Source organism: Bacillus rossius, chromosome 2 (genome assembly GCF_032445375.1).
Source record: "Bacillus rossius redtenbacheri isolate Brsri chromosome 2, Brsri_v3, whole genome shotgun sequence".
NCBI classification, from domain to species: Eukaryota; Metazoa; Arthropoda; class Insecta; order Phasmatodea; family Bacillidae; genus Bacillus; species Bacillus rossius.
In genome coordinates this window covers 126,996,735-127,023,877 of record NC_086331.1, presented here as the reverse complement: position 1 = coordinate 127,023,877, position 27,143 = coordinate 126,996,735, and the positions used below count along the sequence as shown (strand labels likewise).

Genomic DNA, 27,143 nt, shown 5'->3' with positions numbered 1-27,143 from the left:
TTTGATCATAATACAGTAAATAATAAAAAGGAATCTCAAAATTACATCCAAACACATTGTCCCATTGTAAATAAAACTTGGCAAGGTCTATACCAAAAACATTTATTGCACCAAAATCATGTACACCACATATATCACACACTATTGTGATGCCAGTAATCAACAAATATTACATTTAAACTATGTATCTTACGTTGTCAAGTCAAGAATTTTTATCAATTTTCTTTTTAAACATTACATTTCAGCTCAAAAATACTACACAAGCCTATGTAGTTTTCAACAAAAATTCTTTAACAATTACTATGGAAAAGAACCATACATTTATTTGTATAGCAGTCCAATAAAATCTAAGATTATTGAACACTTGTATGTTTCATGTCGTCTTAAAGATATTCTGTGATCATGGAAAATCAAATTGCCGTTTCTAACATTAAAACTAAAAAACAAGGCAACAGAAATGACATTCTCTGAATACAATCGAGTGACAAAATGGGGAACTGTCAGATTGATTATATTATTAAATAATTTATAACAACACACATTTAAATTCGACACGCACAGTAGTTTAGTCATAGTAGATTTCATTTAACATAAAAGAAGGTGAAGGAAGGGTTCTATGTTACATGGTTATCACAGAAGGCTTAAGGCAACAGGACTTCTAGGATTATAGTGGGCTCTGGTAACTTGAATGCTGACTGTGCTTGATAGTTAGAGACATGGAATGGGCTGGGTGGGAACCACTGCCATGTGAAGTGCAGAATGTGGCACCGAGTGTGCTTCGGAACCAGCAGCATCAGTGGTACAGGTAAGAGAACCCATTCAGGAGCCTGCCTCCGTAACATGCACATAAGCTTTGAGTCAGGAGCCTGCCTCCGTAACATGCACATAAGCTTTGAGTCAGGCGCCTGCCTCCGTAACATGCACATAAGCTTTGAAGTCAGGAGCCTGCCTCCGTAACATGCACATAAGCTTTGAAGTCAGGAGCCTGCCTCCGTAACATGCACATAAGCTTTGAAGTCAGGAGCCTGCCTCCGTAACATGCACATAAGCTTTGAAGTCCTCAGGAGGACAGCCTACCAGGGCTTCCTGTGGAAGAGCAAAGAGGCGAGAGACACAAAGCACAAAAGGGAACAAGAAGTCTTGCAGCCATGAAAATTGGACCTGTGAAGTATGAAAAGAAAAAAAAAAGTGTTCAGTGCATTTTAAATGATTTGGAGACAGAGTTGAAAATAAGTGGTAAGTGTTTAAAGCTGGCAACACATGTTGATGATGGCAGAAATGGATAGCAAGAAAGGTGCTTGGCATAGAGTGTAACAAATAACAAAAAATAAAATATATGTATATATCTTAAATTTACAAAAACTGACCAGGTCAAAATATTTACATGACTGATATACTGTATCGTAAACTATGATACAGCCTAAACTTTTTACAGCACATGGAATGCACTATGATGATGATGATGATGATGATCAATGTAAAAACATAAAAAATGCTAAAATGAAATTATTTACAGGTTCACTGCCTGGCACAAGTTCATTTAATGAACATTAATTGCAAGCTATTAACAATGACTTTTTTACATTCACATAACAGAACAAAATTTCTTTAAATCTGTTTCAAAATCATCATCTAAACTTTGAGTGTCTAGACTCTTACATGAAACATCTGGCATGTACAAATTTATATCTAAATCTTCTTGCTCGTAGAATAACATATATGCAGAATCTGTATCAATTTGAGATCTTCTCACTTCCTGTAATAACAAAACAAAAACAATTTCAGTGACCAATATCAAGAAGCCTGTTAAACAAAGTGGGGGGAAAAAACATTGATATGATACATCATATTTTTTTTTTAAAGTTGTAGACAAAATAAAATTCTCTGATTTTCAATTTTGAGGTCAAAAATACAGCAAAGCGTGACTCAGAGGAACGAGATGTTGGAAATTATTGTACAGCCGTGAGATGCAAGTATTGCCGATTAATAAGCAAAACTCTTAAAATGGCAACTTTACTTTTGTTATTATATATGAGAGGAAACTATTTTATTGTCTCTCATGTACTTTTTTTTCAATAGGTAATATCAATGTTTTGCACGGATGTAGCAAAACTAAAATTAATACGTCTTGTACTGTATGGTCATATCTTTGATTATCTATTTAAAATGTTAAATGGCTTTTTGTTGGTTTTTGAAAGAAGCTATTATGCATTTTGCAACAAGTTGTCTTTTTTTTTAATATGCCTAATTTTTAAAAATGCCTAATCATTGTCATTTTAGAAGTGGAAGAAATCACTGCCAACCAGAAAATGGGGGAAGGGAATGGAAAAAAATATTATGGAGTTAACCTTTCTTACAGTTGTGTTTACACTTTTCATTTCAAAAATTTTAAAGTTGAAGCAAAGTTCTTAAACAAATCTATTGAATGGTGTTAAAAAAAAATTTATTAGGTTGTTTAAATAGTGAAAACAAAAATTCTGGGATTTAAGACAATTAAAAACTAAAATGTAACATTTGTAAGGTTAGGTTAGCTACTCTCATAATACATATTTAATGTATAATTAATACATATATTTACATTATATAATACATTATTATTGTGGCTGACCTAACCAAAATTTAACTTTGGTTATTAAAATATTTTCCAAAAGCCACTCTTTTGCAAAATTACCAATATATTAAAATATTCTTACGTAAGGCAAAAAGCATAAAATTAAACCGATACACCAACAAAATTTTGCTAATTTATAGGACTTAGAACCAAAGAGGAAATTACTTTCAACCAATTACCAAAATATAATCTATTCTGTATAAGTAAGTTTTTACATCCATTATTTATTTTGACCATTAGTATTATAGTATAATTTATTTTTAAATTCTAACCCTAAAAAATCTCCTTCTGCAAATACTCAAGTTTGACAAATTCAAAATGAGCCAAATTTTTATGTGACACTTGTTTAGAAAGTTGAGAATAATTTGTAAATATTGTTCAGGAAAGACCTTAAAGTGTGTTTCATAATTCTGACAGTGATTGGTTGTGTTGTGATGCACAAAATGTTTCATTTAAGTATCCTTTTCAACATTTTTAAGGGTGATGAAACTAAGATCACATTTGCTCTAGTTTAGTTGTTTCAATGTTTCATGTTTCTTAAGTATTATAAAAATTTGCTTATACCTTTACTATAATGCGAGTACATGTTTGTAACATCACAGAATTCCTGCCCCCAACTACCAATAATATTTTGACTGAGAATGTTTTATGTTGATGTTTTTTGATTATTTATTTGTTATTTTGTACTCATGTTTCTTCTATTTTGTATAGTAATTTAAGTCGTTTTGTTTGTGCTTTAATATTATTAATGATTTGGGTTAGGTTTTATATAAAACTGAATGTGGTGTGTTTTATTATTTGTTTCACTGTAATTTACTTAATCATTTAAAATTAACATATGTATGTATTAATTATTTTTTGTCAAATTTTAAAGCATATTCTGAGTAGTAAGACTGTAACATTCTAGAAGGTTTCAAAAGAAAGGAAGACACGGGTGCGACACTCTGTCGCCAGCAAGTTATTTTTCACACCTCAAATTATTGGAAAAAATCAGCACGTGAGCACACAACTGCACGGCAATGAACCATAGCTTTCGCTGGGTGCTGACTTGCCAGCCAATCAGAGCGAGCCTTGAGGTGGTGTGATGTGTCTTCCCAGACTTTCAGAGAAAAACACTTTTCCAGTATTTCTCTTTATATGGTTTTTTTTTTTTGGAACTGTGTTATGGCTGGTCAGTCGACACGGGGTTATCTCCCCTTTGTTGTCACCTTTGTAAGGGAAGACAACTTCATTGTTCTGTTAGTTTTCGCTCAATCATCACTACTTGCGGCCGCGTCGTCGGCAGCTCGCCGGAAACAATGAAGTGAAGTTACGAATAGCTAACTTTACGCCTGCTGGTCCGAGCCAGGGTGAAAAGTAACCTTTTTTTGACGTGACGTATAATAAATAAATCGATGAACGCCGGCTGCACGCACGAAAAAGTGTCCTGTAACGCACATTGTCCCATTACGCTGTGTCCCGTTGCTCTCATTGTACGCTTGCGCCGCATCTATCTCTCTTCCACTCGATTGAAACAACCATCGATTTGACTTTTTGGAGGCACATTAAACTTGAAACACTCCCATTTGTTTCCTACTTTTCCTATCATCATCCTATCCTTAACAGAATAACACAGATTGGAAGAAGTTAAATAGCATAGTTGTAGTTAAAATAATCTCTTCGTTAAAGTAATAAACATATTTGAATTAATGAGTGCAAATAAGAGTAAATTTATCAATTAAATCGTAGATTTCATTTCACTCCTTTTTTGTATCCATACAAAATTGTGATAATTCAATAAAAATAATTCAATTTTATTCATAAAAGTATGCAATCATTTCATCAATGTTTTGTTATGACGTCACGTTAAACTAGCGTCCGTAAACCGACTTTACCAGAGAACCAATTTTTTTTATTAATTTTTGGAATTTTAACTTAAAATTTTACCACAGGCGTTGGCATTGGTCCAGGGTGACAGTTGTCGCCCTCCCAGGATATTTTCAGCAGGTTTATTGATACCTTTGTTCCACAATAAAACAAGGGGACTAGAATTTTTTTTGGTTAATCGAGCAACAAGCTTCAGTGAACATGTGATCCATCGTCTGGACCTGTTATGTAAGTTATGATCTACTGTTTTTTTTGTTTTTTTTTTTTGAGGAATAATAAAAGACTGCCTTGAACTCTGTCATTTTTAACGCAACTACATAATAATTTTATCCTAAGGGAATAATTTATCTTCAATATTGGCAACTATACAAATTTTTAAAACCAAACTTCAGAATCATTGTATATAAACATAAACTTTATAGTGATTAGTGTGTCTTGTTACTATTCTGGGTTGCTTAGCTGGGCCAACCTGGAATGTAACATGTTCAAGGAAATATCTTCTATTTGTTAGTCCACTCCACTACCTCTCAGACTTTCTATAAAAATAAATGCATTAATGGGGTGATATTAGGGCCACATACCTCACATACCACAAGTAAGTAGTATTAACTTTAAGCTACACAATGATTATTCATTTGTTTCAATATAAAGTAATGATAGTAATTTGTGACAAGTTACTTTAAAGTATGGTACATGGAGAAGATTTCAAACACCACCCTACTGTTTATTTCCAATAATTATTTGTGATAGTAAAGAAGATATTCCATTGCATCATTGTGATTGTGCTCTTTAGTTACATGACTTTTGTTATATTTGTTGTTTTGATAGGCTATTCTGGTCAGATATTAAAAGAACAAACATGTGAAGCAGATACGGTTAGAGCGATGGAATCAGTTTTAATAAAATGTCCATCAGAGCAGCTCCATCAATGTTTGGTGTTACACATACCACACTGTTTTAGGCCAAATAAATGGGAACAAATGAAACCAGCAGGCATAGAATGGTTAAGAGGTTCTATGAAACATCAAAAAATTCTCAGCTTGAAAAAACTGAAAAACACGTCTGTTGCATGCCTTTAGCTTCAACAAAGACAGTGTAGCTGCACTTCGAAACAAAATTATTTAAAAGTGCTCCCAAAATTAAAGTTCACAGCTGACAGAATTTATAACCTGAATGAAACTGCTGTATCAACAATAGTTCAAACACACATATTTTAAAATAGGCTAATAATAACCTATATAATTTAATGTAACAGTTTATTGAATTGATGCAGCCCATTAAAAATTGATTTTATATTATGGATATTGTCATATGGTTGAGAGTGATACTGATGTCAGCTTCTTTATTTTTAAATTTCCTACAGATTTTTCATCAGTTAAATTACACAATAGTTATAATTCCCACTTGTATTTAAACAAATATCTGATAAAACCAAATTCGCTCAAAGCTACCCAACCATGCAAACTTGTGAAGGCTAGAATATACTCAAAATTAGTCGGATGGAAGAATCTGTAACACAATGCTGCAACAACATAGCCTAAGCAGTATTGCTGTTTTAAAAACAGTAAAACTGGTAAAATAAAAACAGTATCAGATTCATAAAATTTAATATTCAAAAGTGCCCTACTTTATTTATGTAATTTTATTTTGCATACGGTAACAACTACCTCCTATGTTACAATTAAATATATTTAAAATTAAAATCAAAATTAATACCAAAATTACCTTGCAGCTGCTGTCATTGTAATAATACCATTTTCCATTAGAGTTGCTTGCATAGGACACATAATGCCCACATCCCAACATTCCTGAATGTGACTGCAACATGAAAACGAGAACAGTTAACACCTGCAAAAACCCTCTACATCAATGCAAGGTTATTAAAAGGAATTTTTCTCACCACAACAGCATATAGATGATATTTCAACTTCAATGGAACTGCCCCATCTATTGAGTGATGATGGTGGGAATCCAGAATAAGGCTGTCTCTATCAAATGTTTCATCAGACTCCATTTTCTTAGGTATTTCTCTAATAAAACAGAGAAAAGTTTTAGGAATGGATTGTGGTCAAACCCTACCAACACTGCTGGCCATTAAAACTGCAACGCCACGAAGGAAGCAACTCAGGTACACCACTGAGAATGCACACAGCAGTGTAGGACGCGACGTGATTGGTTGTCCAATGGAGGAACAGAGCAGCATGTGACTGGTGGAATATGGTGGAGGTCGCAGAGACTTAGTGGTACTGGGTTTCCCTGGCCTTTACGTGCACAGACGGAGTGAGCATGTCACATTGAACAACCCAAAAACCATCCAAACACGTTTCAGCATTTAACAGCAGGAGAATCATGGTCTATCAAAATTGTGGATTATCTTACCGCAAAACTAGTTCTCAGAGTGAAAGGATATGGGATTAATGGCTCAAGGTGGGACGGGCAGAGCAATGTGCAAGGGTTTGGTAAGTATTTTGCCCAATAAATCTTGTTAAACTAGCTTATGTCCTTCCTAGTGTTGTATATTTTAAGTCCAGCAGTGTATTTGAATGTCCACACAGGGTCCCACAATCCTGAAAGCATGTATAATAGTGTAGAATGCATGTTTGCACTATCACACTTTCTTTTTTGCATATACATCTGCAATAACTCATCAGAAACTCATCTGCAACACTATGAGAGGTGATTACTTACAGAAACACTTATCACTCATAGTCTATCTCAATACATAAGTTAAAGAAATGGTATCCGTGCAAAATATAAAAAAAACTTTTTGAAACTGATTTATTATGCTATGAAATTATTCATCTAAATAACAAACTTTCATCAATATCTCCATTCATCAAAGTAATTGGGATGGCAACCTCTAATTGCACAACAAATTTTTTCTTCGATTTATTGGACATCTGATGCAGTTTAATTAAGAATGACCAATGAATAAAAAAACTCCTCGTTCTGTAACTAGACTACCTAGGATGAACAGTTTCAGTATACAAGGAATGCAAAATATAGCACTGTGATACAAATCTTAGGACGTAAGCAATACTTCAAGCATACAGAAGTTATAACCAACATTCGGCAGGCTACTCCCCACGGCAGTTGGTGAGCAGAGGAGCCAGCCTCTTGCAGTTCACTCAGCAGGAACTCACCGACATGCCTGACAGCCTGCCACACCTAACAGCAATGATGCCGAAACTATTTCACGCCCAGTGCACTTCAACTAAACAAGCTGTAAGAATGAGGTATTTAGATTTTCAATGCTATCAGTTTGTTCCTGGCAACTGTCAGTGAGAATATGATTCTGTACCATAGTTACAGTGCGTAGATCTCTGAGCATGAAGTACATTGTATCAATGCCTCAATTTCTATCGAGAATCACATCGAAGTACTTCAGGCGAGTTTACAAATAACGGACATACAGGATGAGTCTGAATTTGACTGGCAAACTACAGCCGTAGGTTCATCACGTAAAAATAAGTTAAAAACGTATATATGACTTATGGTTTAAAGTTCTTCCCAAGACTAGTATACGCCTTTGAAGTTGCAACTGTACAAGTCATTAATTGAAAATAATAAAGGAAGTATTTATGATGGAATGCCAAGCATCTGACTAATGTATAATCGAACAAAGTTCTACAATCCCTGAAAATCTTGTCACTGAAGTAAAATTATTTAATTGAAATGATTTATGGATACCCCATATTTACTAAAATATTTGTGATGCAAATAATTAATATGGATTTTAAAGGCTGGTTATTAAAATACGTGTAAAAAGTGACAAGAACGGTTGTATTACCAGTCACCAACCGTTTTTGAGAAAAACTAGTATAAAATTTATAACCAAAAACTTTGATGCCAGGCAGGTGAGCAACACTCACAACACACAGTTTAAAACAGCTGTCTAAAATCAGGGGCACTGATTGTTAAGTGATATACATGCAAATTACGGTATTTTAAAAAAAAAAACATTAAACTAATAATGAAACTAAAATAATTTAAAACACATAGGTAAACATTAATGCTGAAAAAACCTTATAAGTCATCAAACACCACAAGAAAAAAATGTGCTTGCACCTTTATTTGTAAGGCAATTACCTGTTTATAAAACCTAACTTGATAATTAACAAAAGTTTTACTTTAGGTATCACAATTCACAGCTTTTTGACACACTAAAAAAACTTCTGTGTTTTTTTATTCATATACTATCTTACCTACAATGTTGGCCAAGGTCATGTTCACAATGAGTAGCATTACTCTTTTTTTTAACTGAAGCTAGGTACGCAGATGGGTCAAAATTACAAAATGGAAAATTTACTACTTTTCTGGATTTTACCCACTTTCCATTTAATAGTTGAAACCTCTTCAAATGGAAAATCTGAAAGAAAAAAAAGAAAGAAAAAATTCATATGTAAAATTATTTAATATCAACATTTTTTTATACAGTTAAACTAAATGTGTAAAGAGATAAAAACCAACTATAACATATTTAAGCTAACCTTGAAATTTTTGAATCAACTTATGACAAAATCACTGATTATTAATGCACAAAATTTAACGTAAACATAGCCACCTTACAAGTATTTTACCTGAAAATATAGTAGCATGAGTACCTTCAATCTTTAATGTCTTACTTACTGAAAAAAAAAATTTAAAAAGCTTTTAAAGTGTTAATAATATATGTAATACATAATATGACTTCTAAAATTGGCACAATTTTTATAAAAAAGAATATTTCAAGAAATAATTCATACACGACTAAATTTGCGAATGTATCACTAAATCAATAACACTCTTGGAAGTATAAACGTATTCAGATGACAAATAATCATGAAGTATGTTAGTGCTAACAAATTAAGATTTTATTAGGTTCATTTTGTTTTTATCTCAACCCAGCTGCCTTAACTTAAAGTGGTAAGAAATATAGTTCAAAACTATTACAAACATTCATACCAGTATTGGAGGGAGCTTCCATATTTGGAGTTTCTTCCTTGCCAACTGATGTTTTTGACACTTGGAACAGTAGTATTTTTCGTTCTCATCTAAATCTTCTTCTTTGGTAAATGTTTCCAGACAGTAATCTAAGTTAATTGGTTCTGCCTGCTGCTCTTGTGTTAACCGCACACTCTCGTGTTCTAAAAACACCTGTGAGACATAACCGAATAACTGTACACTGGATGTTTTATCATAGGAATAAACATAATTCCCTGATATTTCACTGACCAAAAAAATATAACATTTCTATAAAACTAACAATGTCAATTTTTGCGCTACTCTTTAACACTGCCATAGTCTCGATGCACTCACAGTTTTTTTCAACGTTGTGACAAAAAACTTTAAAAAAGTAGCAAAAACCCTTGAAAATATACACTAAGTGATGTATCTTACACCACACTTTGAGGCACAATCACAGGTTGAATTCAATCTCACTTGCCACAAAATACAGCTCTGTCAAAAATACTTGGACAACAACATTGCAACAAAGACAGAACAACATGCCAAAAGAGAATGGATACATGATTCAGCATAAGCCTTTGTCTAACCATTTCATTTAAATTCCCTGACCTTGCATATATTTCCTCGACTATGCCCAAATTTTTTTTTATCAAAAAATGCAAATTTCCTTGAGAACTCACGGTTTTCCCCGTTTCTCTAATGCTGGACAACCTTAAAAATTTTTTTTACTGTGAAACCCATTCAACATAATCAAAGGTATTAGCTAACAAATGCAATTATAATGTGTTTAAGGCTTCACTATTTGTCTCAAAACAATTGTGTCTCAAACAATTGTGTCACAAACCATTGAATGCACTGATATCAAGAAAGTGACATCTGAGAAAACTACAAAGGTTATGCTGGCGATAGTTGGGATGGAGCAGAAAAAAAAAAGGACAGAAATAAAACTTTGCCCGTAGTTGCTCCACATTCATCAAGATGGCATAGAACCACACACATATCCAATGTTTAACAACTTTTATCATAATGGGATCTCAATACAAGAACAACTCTAAGAGAAAGAAGTTTCTTTTATGAATAAAAACGTAACTTGGTAACAAAATTATCAGACCTTCCAGCAACAGCCCAAAACTCAAAAAGTAGGGGAAAAAAGACTTGCATAGTATTCAATGTTGTGAATTTGTTTGCAAACACATGACAACCCTTTAATTTGTGAGTAAATTAAGAAACAAGTGAGCCAAAATACCTGTTAACCAACCAAATGCACTTAACTTTTGACCCATTATAATCACAACTAAAAACTAAGAGATGGTATTTTGATCAATTCTAAAATAAAATTTAAAATTTCATTAAATAATTGTTTATAACAATGTAAAATACGTAAGACACTTCTTTTCTTGTGAACTTCAATGACCAAGAACTGAGGGCTGGTGTTGCAACTATTGTCAGCTGTTACTAACACTTTTTTTTTTAATTTTAAACAGCCCAATTTCACAAATGTGCATACATTAAGTACCTAAATGTTTTGCTTTTTAATAAAAAAGAATAGTGAATGTCTTCCAAATTGGCAAATATGCAACAAAAGGTCTACTAAAGTGTAACATTATATCAAATTTATTGGGTATTTTCAGGGTTTGAGTTTTAAAAAAACTTTGTTGACCATGAAAATAAAAATAAAACTTTGTACGCCAACGTAAATTATCTTTGCTTAAGAACATTCAGACTTAATTCTTCTGAGATAAATTGTGATAAATTACTAATACAAATATAAAATGACATGGAAATTTTCCATTGCGTCACATTGGTCAACAAAAAAAGTTTTAACTTTCATCTTACTTTGTTAATTTTCATTGTGTTATATGATAAAAAAAAATTTCAGACTGCAACTATTATTTGTATATATTTATTGTAATAATTAGCTTGCCTTTACTGAAAATATCAAGAAAAATTTTACTAAAATGAACAGAAGTAGAAACCACCTGACAGGCAAAACAAATTACACATATCTCAAAAATGTTTGCTGTAAAGGAGATAAAGAGTAAGAAATTAAGGACCAATTTCTAAAAAATTTCTACTTAACTACTAAATAGTTTTAAAACATGTAGGACAAATGAAAAGCCTGAACCATGTACTATACTGCCCCTGGAAACTGTTCAATACATCTTGTTGACATATCGACCATCAAAACACGAAGTGGCGTATCTGTAAAATGCCAACTTTTCAGGAGAGCAAAAATAAGAAAAGCACCTATGTTTGAAGTGCTATACCGCACAATCCCAAACTAGAAAACCCTTCATTTAATTTTTTATATATATTTAAGATGTCTGACTTGGGTTACCTATAATTACTTTATTTATTACAAATTTATATTTTAAGATTTATAATAAAATATAAAAAATGTTGTAGTTACGCCACTTCGTGTTTTGTTGTTTTCATTCATTGCAGAGTTACGCCGCGAAATAAAACATTTAAATAATGAAAAATGTTCAAGTTTTATTACTTATAACAATACAAATCGTTTGTTAGTACAAACACTAAAGGTTATTAGGAAAGTATATCATATTAGCAGTAAATAACTCAATCACTCAGCATTAATTATTGGGCCTTCTTCACACAGTGTATTATTAAAAAAAATTTTTAATCGAGTAGCTTCACATAATATGTTATGGTTTTAAAAAAGTAGAGGTTTGAAAACTGCTTACATAAAAATTTTTACTATAGTGAAACTAACATGTATACATTGAAAAATCTACACTCTTAAACAAAAATTTCTAAACAACAAAAACTAGGCAAAATAATTATTATCAGAACTACAATATCCACTTAGTGATACTCAACTTTGTTGGTTTCATAAAATAAAAAATTTGTTTTAAAAAAAAGTAAAATAAAATAACCTGATGTCAATTTCAATAAAAACAGTACTGTTTAGCTTTAAAAACCATACAAAATGATAAAAAAACTTATCTTAACTAAATAATATTGATTGATAAAATATCAATAACAAAGAAGAAACACTAATAACGATATTCAAGTTTCATCTCTTCTAGACAACAATCTTTGAAAAGTTAATTAGGTAAGGACCTGTAATAGTTCTGAAACTCTGCAGCCCTTACAACGGGAGTAGGTCCTTCGCAAAGTGATATCAGATCCTTGAACTTTTCTTTTGTTATAGCCTGCGGTAGAACGTTGAGACGATCTAGGGGCATCTTCAGGTTCTTGTCAGCATCACGTTTTAAAGTAAATGACCTGTACGTTTCATCAAGATGGCTGTTCTTGAAAAAAACTGTTGTAGGATGGTCTTTCTTAAAAGCATACTCTACCATGTTAGGCCAATTTATGGGTTGTCCTTTTTCGTTATCCTCTCGAATGGTGAGAATGCGCAGTTCTTTGGAGAGTCTTTTAAAGTCCAAAAAGTCCCTTGTTTCCATTTGATGGACTATGTAAGGATGCGCCCTTCTGGCGAGTTTAATTATTGGTACCAGCTGGGAAGGAACAAACAGATCGCCTGCTTGATTTATGGCATGGCCAATCGCACTGTGAGCAGCATCACCTTCATTTTGACCATGGTAAGGTTCAAAAAATCTCAAACTAATTTCAGAAATGTTAGAGCTATTGAACAAAAAGTAAAGGAACATTGCAGGCAGAATACTATTTTTGTTCTGGCCAGAACAGCCATCAGCAAACAAAGTCACTTTTTTGCCTACGTTGTTTTTATCATGCTCCTTAAGCATGAGGAATATGCAAGAAGCAATTTCAGATGAACCTCTTTTACTTATTGACTCATTCCAAGTAAAACAATGACAGTCCTTGGTTCCCAAGTCGTATATTGTAAAGTTGTACACTGATAAGCGTCTTTTATAAAATACGGCGCTCTCGTTGGTTTTCGGCAAGAAGATTACTTGCTGAAGGTCAAATACTAAACAAACATTAGTTTTGTTTTCAATTGCTGCTGCTTTACACCTTTCCTTTATTGCTCTAACTTTTGTTTTTTCCGCAATGTGTTGGTCATACCTCTGTTTAATTCTGTCCTTTGTGTCTCCATCGCCTGTCTTGTAAGTCATACAGAGAGTACACATATCTTTTTTACGATGATGAAAACTTAAATTTAAACTTCTAAAAATAAGTCTGTATAACCCGATGCTGCCCTTGTTGGCGTTGGGATCTTCACTTTGGTAAAGGTTAAACATTTTTTTAATATTCAAATCATCATGTAGAAATTCTCTGGTTGTATTAGCCCTGCAGTAATGCGCTTCTACTCTTGGAAATCTGTTGATGTGATCGGTCATTCGCTTACGAATATCTGCATCTCTAGCTGCTAGGGTTTCCTGTCTTCCTCCACGCTTTTCTGGTTCTAAAACACCTGTCTCTGCTACTTTTCCAACAGCTGTTCTTGCTGTTCGTTCACTAATACTAAGAGTATTAAGAAAAAACTTTTTGCACACTGCTTCTTTTTCATTTTTTAATGTTAAAAAATACTGTTTTGACTGTGCTCTACGACTGTCGCCAACTGTAGTTTTGCGTTTTGTTGCCCCTGACACTATGTGTCTTGCAATGAACTCTCGTTGTAATTGAAGACTACCCATAGCATAGTACGACTTGAAAATATTTTGTCTGTCTTCATCTGTAAATTTACTACAAGACTTCTTGGTTTTCTCACAGAATCTACCAATGCAACGGTCTTTAATTTCTCTTGGAGCAACTAAATTGTAAGACTTTTCTTGTGTATAGCCGTGACCAGTGTTTCTCCTTTGTTTTCTTTCTTTCTGTCTATTTATTTTGTACCGTTTTTCTAAGGGAAATTCTCGTGCAGACCCTTCTGTAACAAAATCTTCTGGCTCTCTTGGCTCTTCGATGAGCGTTTCCAATTTTTCTAAATTATCTGTATGGTTTTTGCACTCATCACTTTCCTCAAAATGTCTAAAGCATAGTAACTCAAGACATCTCACACAAGCTGCAAAAATCTCTAAGTTACAACCGTTGGAAGTACATGTAGAATGCATGGGATCTGTATTATCAATATTATTCTTTTCTGCAAACTTAGGTTGGGGTTTCTTCTTTTTCTTCTTTGGAGATTTAGCAATGAATCTTTCATCGCTGCTATCAGTTAAAACAATATGGTCACATTCATTTTTTGACCAGTGGGATTTTCAAACAAGCAATCCACAACAACATGTTTGAACACCTACTAGTTTACATTTTTTTAATTCGCACAGTTCTGTAAAATCTGGATCCGCGTCGCTGTCATCGGGTTCACTACCAAAACCATTTAAGTCTACATTAGAGGCTATATCTGTATTTCCAAATGAAGTGTTGGGGTTGTGATCAGCTTCGGTATCTCTGTTATTGCTCTTAAGGCGGGAAAGAGGCACAAATTCGGCCAATGCCTGTTCGTCTTCATCAGACATGCTATCTGAATCACTGTTTTCTAACAATATTATTGTTCCAAAATAAAATGTTTTATTGTAAAGCATTTTAACTTTGGAGCCTTTTTTAAAAGCATTGCCCTTATCAACTGGAATTAAATCAGTTAATCTCACCACGTTCCGGGTGCCGTCAGTCCACTTCACTAAAGCGTCCATCTTCTTTTAGTCCACTTCTTACTTGCATGCAAACTCCAGCGTCGATCTGTAAGATACAATAAGTAATGTATTATAAATATACAAAATTAAACTTGCAATGTATGTTGTAACGTCCACTTCAAAATAGCCTAGAGTTAATTTTACCTGCAGTAATAATTCACTAATAAACAGTTTATCAAACAATGCATTTAAAGGTGAACATAAGTGTTCTTGATGTACAAATTATATGCAGACTAATTTATTAACCCTTAACCACAGACATGAGGTCCCTGGGACCACACAGCGTTCTGACGCCCTCTGCCATCAGTAACCAGTAACCTCGTGGACACATGATCTTCAGTACCTTCCTACCATTCAGTCTTCTCTCTGCCGCCGGAGCGATAAGTGGTTATCTGACACCTGACTTCACGTCTGTGTTAGTGTCAGCATTATTTGCAGCGTGGGACCTCACGCCTGTATATACGCACAAAAGTTTCACGTCTGTGGTTAAGGGTTAGTTATGGTTGTAGGCCTAATAAGTAATATTTTAACAAAATGCTTACCTGGGCTCTACATCTAAAGCATGTGTTGTGATGGACAGACGAGCAGATAGTGGTGCAGATCAGTATATAGATAGTGCGGTATTGCGGTATCAGTCTTCCTTCCGGTGTTTTCCCTCTATTCCCATCTTTGTGCAACAAAACAATTAGGTTGCATTTTCCGACCGCCCCACATGTAGTTACGCCACTTCGTGTAAAACGAGAAATAGTCAACAATTTTTTTTTCCGGAAAACACGAACAGGCGTAAGTTAACTTAAGTCAGTACGTGTTTTGCTGAATAGTCTCCAAAACACTTACGACGAAATGAAAAAGCATTATATCTTCAAAACCATTGGGAATTAAGTTAAGCCACTTCGTGACATGATAGACCACGTAAAGATATGTCTGTAGCCAGTATATCTCAACATCGGCATTTTTGCAGTTACGCCACTTCGTGTTTTGATGGTCGATATGTAAAAAAACAAAAGTTGCCTTACAATGAAACAATGATAGGATTTCAAAATAACTAATGGTAACAAACTCCCTATAATTATTTAAAAAAAGGGGGGGGGGGGGGGAAACAAAAGATTAGGATCACATAGCACTAAAGCAAAAATTAATAATTTATTTAAAAATACTTTATGAATTATTCAGCTAATTACACACATTGCAAATGTTCAGTGTGATCTACCAATATTTCCCTGAAAAAAATATTTAGAAAATAAACATCTAAAAGTGAAGTATATGTGTATATTTCCTACAGTTGTCTCTTCAGAAACCTTTGAATCTAAAGGTAGTAATTTATTTGGCCAAAATTTCTAAATATTTTAATAAAATACCAGTATAAATAAAGTACAGCTTCTACAGGTACTTCAGAATTGCTTCAAATTATTACAAAAAATTAAACAAAGCAGAAAATATTAAAAAATAATTTTTGATCAATTTTAAATATCGAACTGTATTGCAAACACAAACTTCCGAGAGTAAAATGTTTGAAATTCTGTTTGGGTGTGGATGCAGGAGCCATATTCTCATTAGCTGTAAATATTATGCACATATTTTTATGAGTGTATTACGACAACCACTCACTCTTTCCTGAGAAGTCTGGTAACGAAGATGCAAAGCTGTTGGGTCCCAATCTATAGCCACATAGCAACAGCCAAAATTGAAGTCGGTATCGCTGCACTCAATGCGGCAACCCCTGCAGAACCTGTAGAAGGGGCACCACACACAGTGGGTCCCATTCTTGTTCACTGCTTTCAGAATGAACGGGAACTCGTAGCCAAGGCTGTCATCACTAGACACAAACAAAACAAAAATTGGTTGTCTGCAGTCGGTTTACGGACAATAGTTTAACGTGACAACGTCATAACAAAACATTGATGAAATGATTGCATACTTTTATAAATAAAATTGAATCATTTTTATTGAATTATCACTATTTTGTATGGATACAAAGAAGGACTGAAATGAAATCTACAATTTCATTGATAAATTTAGTTTTATTTGCACTCATTAATTCAAATATGTTTATTACTTTAACGAAAATATTATTTTAACTATAACTTTTATACATGTTTGCTATTTAACTTCTTCCAATCTGTGTTATTCTGTTAAGGATAAGACGATGATAGGAAAAGTAGGAAACGAATGGGAGTGTTTCAAGTTTAATGTGCCTCGAAAAAGTCAAAATGATGGTTGTTCCAATCGAGTGGAAGAGAGATAGATGCGGCGCAAGCGTACAATGAGCGTGACGGAACACAGTGTAACGGGACAATGAGTCATCATTTTTCATGCGTGCAGCCGGCGTTCATCTATTTATTAGACGTTGTCACATCAAAAAATTAATTAAAAATGGAACCATCACATTTCCAGCAGCACAGGGGCAGTGATAAGAATGTCATACTGAATGTCTGTACTGCGAGTATACTGTACATTTCTGGACACAAGTTTGCTGGGATATTTTTTATTCTCTCCAAAATTTGTCCCCACGTTTCTGAACATTCTGCACATCACACAATTATCAGATGATGCTGATGCCCACACTTACAGAAAGCCTTGCCACTGTTTACTTTAATGGGTCTTCAAACAGCCATGTACAACACAATCAGTATCATACAATGTATATACTAACATGATCACTATGAGCTCTGGTTAGAAATACTTGTATAATAGTACACATAATTTCATTCAAGAAAAACATAACTATGAAAGAATGCATTTCATATATACATATGTTTACTTACCAGTCTTGGGCATGATTTGGGGCAGCAGATTCATTTGGAGGCAAAGGTGACATGAGATGAGCAACTTGCACCCACACGGCATGATAGAGATCCTGACACGTCGTCAGCTCATTACATGGCACTATCAACGGCAGACCAAACAAACTCGGCTGTGTTTTTTGGGACGACATAAAATATGATTCCTGGTGAATCTGTTCAAAGTAAAAAAAAAAAAAATAAAGTTTAATTAACTTGAGAAACAAACTAAATAACTTTAAAAAAAAATTATGCCTAGTAATAGCAGTAATAGAACATCATGAGACATCGCAAACATAACAAGATACAACAGTTAAAGAAGAGTGGTTTGCATATAAGTATTGTTAAGTGATAGGCCTTCCTTTGTTGGCTCTCCAGTCTTTCAGAATGCTACGTCATCACAGCACATCAAACAACACCCGATAACATAACGTAGAGATACCGTTTATTAGTAGAAAAGGTAACCAAAACAGTGCAAAATAAATGTATCTAGAACAAGTTTAACTTTTAATTCAATGTAAGACTAACTTGGTGATGTCTCAGCAGGCAGACAGTTAAAAAATGTTATCATTAATTCTCGACAGCAATACAGAACAATATTCTATCGACATTACAACACGGTAACAAAAACACAACAAGTCTATATTTAAATAATTTTACTTTTTTTTTCAGATTCAAAGGGTTTAGCAATCACTTATTAATTTAACAAATTCTCATTCATGTAAGTATGTCACCCTGGTAAAAGCTCATGTGCTGTGGTGTTCTTTATATCTCCCTCTCACCATTTCCCTTCCCCGTCCACCCCTTGCCAAACCCTTCTCAATCTCTCTCTCTCTCTCTCTCTCTCTCTCTCTCTCTCTCTCTCTCTCTCTCTCTCTCTCTCTCTCTCCCCCCTCTCCTGGCCACTCCGTCTCTCTCCCCTCCCACCCCTAACCCTCCTCTTACCCCCTACCTCTTTCCCCATGCCACCCCTCACGCCTCCCCCTCCAGAAATACAGCCAACACCTGTGTCTTGTGTGGACATGCATGGCCTGTAATGGTACCGTCAGATGTTTGTGCATGTCCGAGCGGGGGGGAAGAGATGCACATACAGGTCAGACAACGCTATCAGCTTTTCTACAAACATCAGCTATGGCGAGTTCAGTTGCATGGAAGGATACAGAGGGTAAAGGACAGTCACAGCTGTATGGGAAAGTTATCCACAGCAGTGAATGCGTAATTATACAGTCGGTGATTCCGTGTTATGATGAAGAGATTAAAAGAGGTTGTCCTCTATGGCCGCTTCAAAGGTCAACTGCAAGATCTGCCAAATATACTGGTGTGAGTGAAAGAGCTACATGCAGTACTCGTAATGCCAGCAGGGAACTGCCAAATGAGCTCCAAACAACCGAGAAAAGCAGGTATTGTAAATATTTTATTTAAAACATGCAAAAAATTTGTATTTTAGTAATCTTTACAAGGGCAGAGTCTCTGGCTTGTACCGTGAACTCATGTGTAACCACGGGATTTTAATATCTGTAGTAAATTTTCATTTTGTCAGACATTTCGGTACCATTTCAAAGAAAATTGTTTTCTGGAAGCAACGAATCTTTTCGTGATGTATTGTAGATAATTTTAAACAGTGTAATAATTGTAAGATGGTGGTCATTGTGAGTTGAGGATCTTCCTTAAGGAGAACAAAACGCAATAACACTCTGTAACGAATGTCCGAGAGACTTTAATTCAGTAATCAATCATCAACAGTAACATTCTATGGAACCCGTACTATTCTCGGCACCCAGTAAATTCTTTAAGGGTTTAAAGCATGTAACAACTGCACCATTTTGAAGTCTGAATTGTTACAAGCTTAACATCTCCCAACCTCATAGACCCATCAGTCTCCTGTTTGGAGAGATCTAAACTCTACGAGATAAAGTAGCAAACTAAAACTTCATTCGCACCGATGCCCTCACTGTGCAATGAAGAGAAAACATTAATGGTAGAGACCTGATTAAGTCCGGCTCAGAGGAGCTGCACCTTACCCATTAACCCCTTAACATATTAACCCGAGTATATTCGTTTTTTTACATTTGGCACGTAATTATTAACCCGAGTTTACTCGTTCGACTAACAAAAACGTGCGTCTGATTATATTATTTCGAGTTTTCTCGAATGAGTTACATGAGCTCTCGCTAGATGTCGTGGTAGGTATTTTCAGCCTTTGAAACAGACTTCCAGTAGTTTTATGTTACCCACTAGATGTCAGGGCAGATTCGATCCATCACGGTAGCCTACTTACACGCGTTCGCCGTTTGTGTTTGAAAAATTGTACATTAGATGTCTCTAATAGTACTATTATGAATTTATGATGTTCCTGCCAATGTTTATATATTTTAGCTGAGGTGTCAACATTACTGTAATGTGAACAATAGAAATTGTTCAATATGAGTGATTCCGACAGTGAAGGAAGCGACGTGAGTGATCTTGATAAATTGGGATCTGATAGTAGCGACAATTATAATGACATTTCAAGCTCAGAAGAATCAGGTAGTGAAGAGATATCTGGCAGAATGTGGTGTGAGATAAACTGTAGTGTGGCAACTATCTCTCCTCCAAGATACCCATTTACAGGTAAACCAGGCGTCAATGTAAATGTAAATGTTGACAATAATTTTCTTCGTTATTTTCTCTTATTTTTTGATAATGATTTGGCTGAACTCATAGCTACAGAAACGAACCGTTTTGCATCACAGTACATTCAAACACATCCTCAAACAAAATGGAAACCAACAAACAAAGAGGAAATCTATGTTTTTCTTGCACTAGTTGTGGCTCAAAGCATAGTCAAAAAACCTACATATCAAATGTACTGGGCTAAGAACCCAATATTTGACACACCATGTTTTAGGAAAACCATGCCATTTCGCAGATTTGTTCAGCTGAAACAGTTTCTTCATTTTGTGGATAATGAGTCATATGATGCAGCCACCCATCCAAACCCTAAACTGAACAAAATATGGCCTATATATATTCATTTGCAAAATAAATTTTCTGAACTTTACACTCCAGAAAAAGATGTCACAGTAGATGAAAGCCTTATGTTATATAAAGGGCGTCTAGGTTGGAAACAGTACTTACCTCTCAAAAGGGCGCGGTTCGGAATAAAGTCATTCATGTTATGTGAATCGTCAAGTGGATATGTATATTCCTTCGTAATTTACACCGGACGAGGAACCAATTTTGATGGATGAATACAAAGGCTTGCCAATGTCGTCACAAGTAGTTATGTCATTAGTGAAACCTCTTCTTGGGAAAGGTTATTGTGTCATTACTGACAATTTTTATACCTCACCACAGCTATCAGATATGTTGCTATCACATCGAACCGATTCTTATGGGACTGTGAAAACGACAAGAAAAGAAATGCCACCAGAATTGCGGAAACAAAAATTGCCGAAAGGCAGTGTCATGGCTTTCCAAAGAGGGAAACTATTGGCATTGAAGTGGATGGACAAAAAACCAGTCACAATGTTGTCTACAATCCACAATTCTGAAATGAAAAGTGTTACAATCTATGGACAACAGCACATAAAACCACAAGTTGTGTTAGATTACAACAGTACAATGGGAGGTGTGGACATTGTTGACCAGCGCACAACAGACTATGCAGTACCCAGGAAGAGGGGGAAAAATACTATAAGAAGATTTTTTTCCATTTAGTGGACCTAGCAATATGGAATTCATTTTTGTTATATTCAAAGTTGGGAGGGAAGCAGTCACATTTGGAGTACAGAGAGGCTGTTGTCAAAAATTTGATTGAACAGTTTCACAAGCCAACAATGTCGCCAGGACGAGGTAGGCCTGGAAAATCAACGAATCCACTGAGAATGACTGAACGTCACTTTCCAGCTACGATCCCGCCAACTGACAAAAAAAGCAATCCTACACGCCAGTGTGCAATGTGCAGCAGGGTGACAGATGCACGGGGGAAAAAAATACGGCGTGAAACACGGTACATGTGTGAAGACTGTGGTGTGCCACTGTGTGTAGTGCCGTGCTTCAGAGTTTATCATACAACAGCAGACATTTAGGCAGAAATTAGTTAGGCTTACAGTCAGAGTGAAATGCATTCAAGAATAACTTCACAAATGTCAATACAGACTCGTGACATTATTCAGCTACTGTATTCAAATAAACATTCTTTTATTTATTGTGCTGTGAAAAAAACTGAATGTCTCACATAAAAACTTTGTTTTTTGTAAAGAATGACATCCTTGACATTACAATGATTTTTTTTGTATTTGTGAATGTTCAGCTATTGCAATTAGTGTATACTGTACAAACCTTGTGAGGTAAATTTTTATACGAAGATCTATTCGGACTGACAACATTTACATATAATATGTACATATTTTGTTTTTCATGTTATTCAGGCAATTTTATAAAAGTAGATGTAATTTTGTAAAAGAAATATGGTATGTTGCAAAAGTTATTTCATTGGTTTCTATGTAAGCTTATACTATATCTGGCTAATGTTATAAATATTTTTAGTAATCTTAGTGAATATTAGCACTGACGAGTATACACGGGTTAGTAAACCAGTGTCCATTCAAAATGACATGATGGTGTGATAAATGTGAAATTTTAATGTATTTTGTGTGGTATGTCCATTTGCATATTGAATAGGTAAAATATATTGCTGCACAAATGTGATTTTCAGATAACTACTTTTGAGAAATAATTCTAACCATGCTGAACATTAGTAATGTTGTTATAATAACTTCCAATTTGTGTTAAATGTTTTTATCTAAATATTTATCTATTTAATTATATTCCATAAATATTTATAATGTATTTACATATATTTCAGCAATGACGAGTATACTCGGGTTAGTAAAACAGTGTGCATTAAAAATTACATAATTTTGTAAAAAATGTAAAAACGTATGTTTTACATGTGGTACGTTTATTTGCATATTAAAAACAATAGATTACTGCAGGAAAACCAATTTTAAAAAATGGTTTTTTTAGACACATATATCTAGCCATAATATATATGTTAAGGGGTTAAAAGAGAGACTTGCCTCATATTTCAACTACAGTCGCCCCTCATGTTTCAACTACAGTCACCCCTCATGTTTCAACTACAGTCGCCCCTCATGTTTCAACTACAGTCGCCCCTCATGTTTCAACTACAGTCGCCCCTCATGTTTCAACTACAGTCGCCCCTCATGTTTCAACTAGTCGCCCCTCATGTTTCAACTACAGTCACCCCTCATGTTTCAACTACAGTCGCCCCTCATGTTTCAACTACTGTCGCCACACACAAACCTTAAGCACACAAACACACATACCCATAGACAAGAAGGTGACATTACTCATTATTTCTTTTCTATAGTATGTATGCTACAAAACCCAATATACATTTAAGGGATTACCATCTTCCTGTGCACAGCAAATATAAACCCACGGGGCCCTGTCGATGTGTCCACATCGCTCAGGCCTGTCAGAATACTGGAACTGGAGCTACTGTTAGCACTTGAGTGAGACAGTTGGATGCAAGGTACGCCTTCCAAACCTGGTGGCGAGTGGCAGTTTTCCATAACTGGCACGGTGATAGTACTCATCTGTAATCAATCGCACACACCTAACTTATAACTCAATTCGAGACCATGCTTATGCAAATAAATACCATACAGATTTCAAATGATTCTACACACTTCAACGGAAGTATGTACAATTTACTTTTAAAGCTGTTTGTTACGCAAATTTTTGGGTTCTCTGAAAGAATACACATAAACAAAAAAAAATATGTTTATTGAATTGCATATATTTATACACACTTTAACCAATGCTAGTAATTTATTTAAATCCTAAAAATTATTTTTAAGTTGAAACTAATATTGCGGTGACCTGCACATGAAGCAAATATATCTATGAAATCAAAAGAAATTTTTTACACTGTTTAGCTGGATTATGGTTTTCGGTTGGTAAGCTCTAAGTTGTTGTGGGAAATCAACATGTCATAAATGATAATGTCATAAATGAAATTTCAAGCAAGGCAGAAGACTAATGAAAAAAAATATAAACCCAGGTTGATGAGAAAAAATGTAGATAATTTAGATTTAAGTAATGCAAGTAAGAGATGCAAATAATGTAAGAAAAAAGCAGGCAGTTCTGATTTATAAAATAGGAAAAGAAGTCTAAAAATTTATCAAAACTTATAAAAACTCATAAGTTCAGACACAGTGAATCATGGCCTGTTTATATTCACTTGAACATTTAAAGTTCTTCTTAGAATTTACTTCTAATACTCTGCACTAGGTTTTACATTTAAATTTCCATGCACCTTGTGACTTAAATGTTTACAGCAATAACGTGAAAAAGTAATGCTACAATTATGGTAGCATCACCGCAAAAGGCCTACATACGAGAGGTAAGTACCCACACAAAAGAGTAACTGGTTCCTGGCAAAACAGTTATACATATATAACATGAACTAAATAAAAGAATAACACAATTATAGATATGATATGGCTTGGATAACAAGAGAAAAGGTTTCTATTATACAACATTAAAAAAAAGAAATAAAGTTAATAATAAATAACAGCATAAATATTGTTACAAATGCAGACAGGATTGTGCCGCGCGCCAGGTTCGGAACGGGCTGGTGGCCTGTATGGCCACTGACGTCATGCGCCGTCCATTGAAGTAAGGCATGCCACGCGTGCCTGGTCGGATTACGAGGGTCCTGGCTACCCACCCCCCTCCGCTCCCCGCCTCGGGCTCTTGTCAACTTATAGCGGCCTAGGAATTCCAGGCTTACAGAGGCAGCCGCGAGGAGTGGCGCAAATAAGTGTCGCTGTTCTGGATGTTTCAGGCGTCGGGTCAGCCCGGGATGTCGCGACACGTCATAGCCACTCCCGTCGGTTCGAGAAGGACGGCCGGCGGGTATGAAAGCCTCGACGCTGGCCTCCGCGGGAGTTCCGAGAGTGGAGTGAAGTGCGAGATCGGCGTGACGCGGAGCAACGGGATCGAGAGAGTGCGACTGAGTGGCGCGAAGCTGTGTGGGAGGACAGGAGGACTGGTAAGGGGCAAATCACTGTCGAGCCCAGCTCCAGTGAGGAGTGCGAACTGTGTCACTTGACAGACATTGAGTGACTTGCGAATAAACATTTTTAAGTGCAAGAGATTGGTGATCAGATATTTTTAAGTTTCTTAAAATTATTCATACGTTTACTGAAGATTATAAAAAGGCTGTTTTAATCAGTGTTCTTTAATCCTGTATTATTAAATAGAGTTTAAGCTGTTAGCAAACAAAAGACCTAAATAAAAATGTTAAATTGAAACCATTAATGTAGACTTATACTCTTACCTCCACATTTTTTACGTTGTTCCTAAGGAGAGCTGAAGATAAAGATTTAACTTGTTCATTTGGAAATTTAACACCATTCATAAGAACATTTTCATTTGCAGGCAGTACACCATTGCTGTTACCTGCAAGGAAAAAAAAAGACACATTTTTAACAAACATCATGATAATAAAAAAACAAACAGAATCACAAAAATTGTTGGTGATAATGGCTATAGCTTACCACAAACAAGCGGTGTACTACACTTTGGCTGAACTGATCGCTGAATTGCAGTGAATGTTTGTGCTTCCTTCTGGAAATGCAGACCACTATGGTCTTCTCCACAAAATGAAGAGCCAGTATCAGGAAGTTCATATGCATAGAGGCAGCCCCCATTCATAATTCTAACTTTATGTCCATCCTGTGGTATGCTCTGAAAATAAAAATAAAAATATTCATTCGTGTTACTTCAATGGCCAATAAATATATTTTTACGAAAGACAGTATGTGAAATATTGTATCATTATAATTTGAGAAATGACACAGTGAATTAACACTAACCTTAAATAGTGTCAAAAAATTAGGTTGAAATAATGTTTTATTTTTAGTAAATCTAATAAAAAAAAAATTAAATGTTTTAGTTAATTGCAACCATGAAATACAAGAGGATAGCAATACAACAGTTTTATAAGACTTGCATATTTTGGATAGAAAATGTTCTATGGAATTTTGTAATGATAACCAAACCTTGTCATTCACCAACTGCTACAGAACAAAGGCTCTCGTCACTTGTTAAAATTCATGTGTTTTTGATGTATTCCAAACAAAATATATGAGACTTAGAGAAGCAATTTAGTTTTAAAATGGAGAACATTCATTCTAGGTCTTTTTTTCACTATACTAAAAAATCTATTCTCAAAATATAAAACAAAACTATAAACTTAAAGGAAAGGTATAATTTACTGAGCAGAAAAATGTAACACAAGCAAAGGTTATCAAAACAGCACCAATTCATATCTGAGATAATATTAGTGTGTAAGTTTTTTGCAAGCTACCATTTTCGATTTATTAAGAAAATACATCAGACCTGTCACCATGATGAGATTTATGTGCAGCATTACTAAATTATTACATGATTAATAAAGATGGTCATTGTAGAATTGTATGAAATCAACGCTGCAACACTTTCATTGGGATCATTGAGCTAGACTTTACAGATCTTCTTGATATCTGTATTTCAAAATCATTTTTTTAAGAGATATCAACAGTGCATCTATTGGACACAATAATATCTTCCCGTATAAATGATGAGAATTTTATGCAAGTTAAAAGATCTTAACGCTGCTAGTCATCTTACGATTGGTTGTCTTATGTGACAGTACTTATGCCACTGTTGCAGAGAGTCTGCACACCTGGCAATAATTATGTTGCTGTTGCTCAGAGTACAAATACTGAGTAGAGAGGGGAAAGGTGGAGGATGAGAAGAGCTTTTTCTTATTTATTAAAAGGATTTCTCGACATGAACGTAAACCTATTTTTCACCCAAGCATGTTGTTTCCACACTAACAATCTCTCCAGAGGTGTTGGTGTTCTGTATCTGTCATTATCTTTGAAAGATTTGTGCAATGGGAGTGCATGACTTGATGTAAGCTTTTGGACATACGCCATTGCTAAGCACATGTATGTCTGTAGAAGAAAACCACAAAAAAAAACACAAATTAAGCAAAAAATTGCTGTTGTCAGGATATAAACACCACACAATACTCCACAACAGGAATATGGTCAACAAACAAAAAAAATGGACTAACAGAACGAAAAAAAAAACCACAAATGAAGACAGCACAAAAATACCGAACCCAAAACGCTTGTTTCTGTATTAGAAAACTGTTGTGTTTGTTTCGTCTTTTCGTTTTGTCATATTTTTGTTTCGTTTTGACTGTTTTGCTGATTTTTTTTTTTTTGGGTTCAATATTTTTGTGCTGTCATCATTTGTGGAGGTTTTTTCGTTTCTCTTCTGTTTTTGGAAAAC

The 27,143-nt window shown here is 34.7% G+C and overlaps 1 protein-coding gene across 2 annotated transcripts in view; it reads right to left on the bottom strand.

The window, feature by feature from the left end:
• Positions 1–85: 85 nt before the first annotated feature.
• LOC134529795 (ubiquitin carboxyl-terminal hydrolase 32) overlaps positions 86–27,143 on the bottom strand; it is an 83,120-nt gene continuing 56,062 nt past the window's right edge. For both annotated transcript variants that reach the window (XM_063364247.1, XM_063364248.1), the window contains exons 21-30: positions 25,358–25,547; positions 25,138–25,259; positions 23,201–23,389; positions 17,769–17,959; positions 16,612–16,819; positions 9,422–9,613; positions 8,683–8,846; positions 6,378–6,507; positions 6,203–6,295; positions 86–1,756 (exon numbers count right to left, since the gene is read on the bottom strand). In XM_063364247.1, coding sequence (XP_063220317.1) covers positions 1,586–1,756; positions 6,203–6,295; positions 6,378–6,507; positions 8,683–8,846; positions 9,422–9,613; positions 16,612–16,819; positions 17,769–17,959; positions 23,201–23,389; positions 25,138–25,259; positions 25,358–25,547 — 1,650 coding nt within the window. In that variant the 3' untranslated portion in view covers positions 86–1,585. The remainder of the gene's footprint in view (positions 1,757–6,202; positions 6,296–6,377; positions 6,508–8,682; positions 8,847–9,421; positions 9,614–16,611; positions 16,820–17,768; positions 17,960–23,200; positions 23,390–25,137; positions 25,260–25,357; positions 25,548–27,143) is intronic.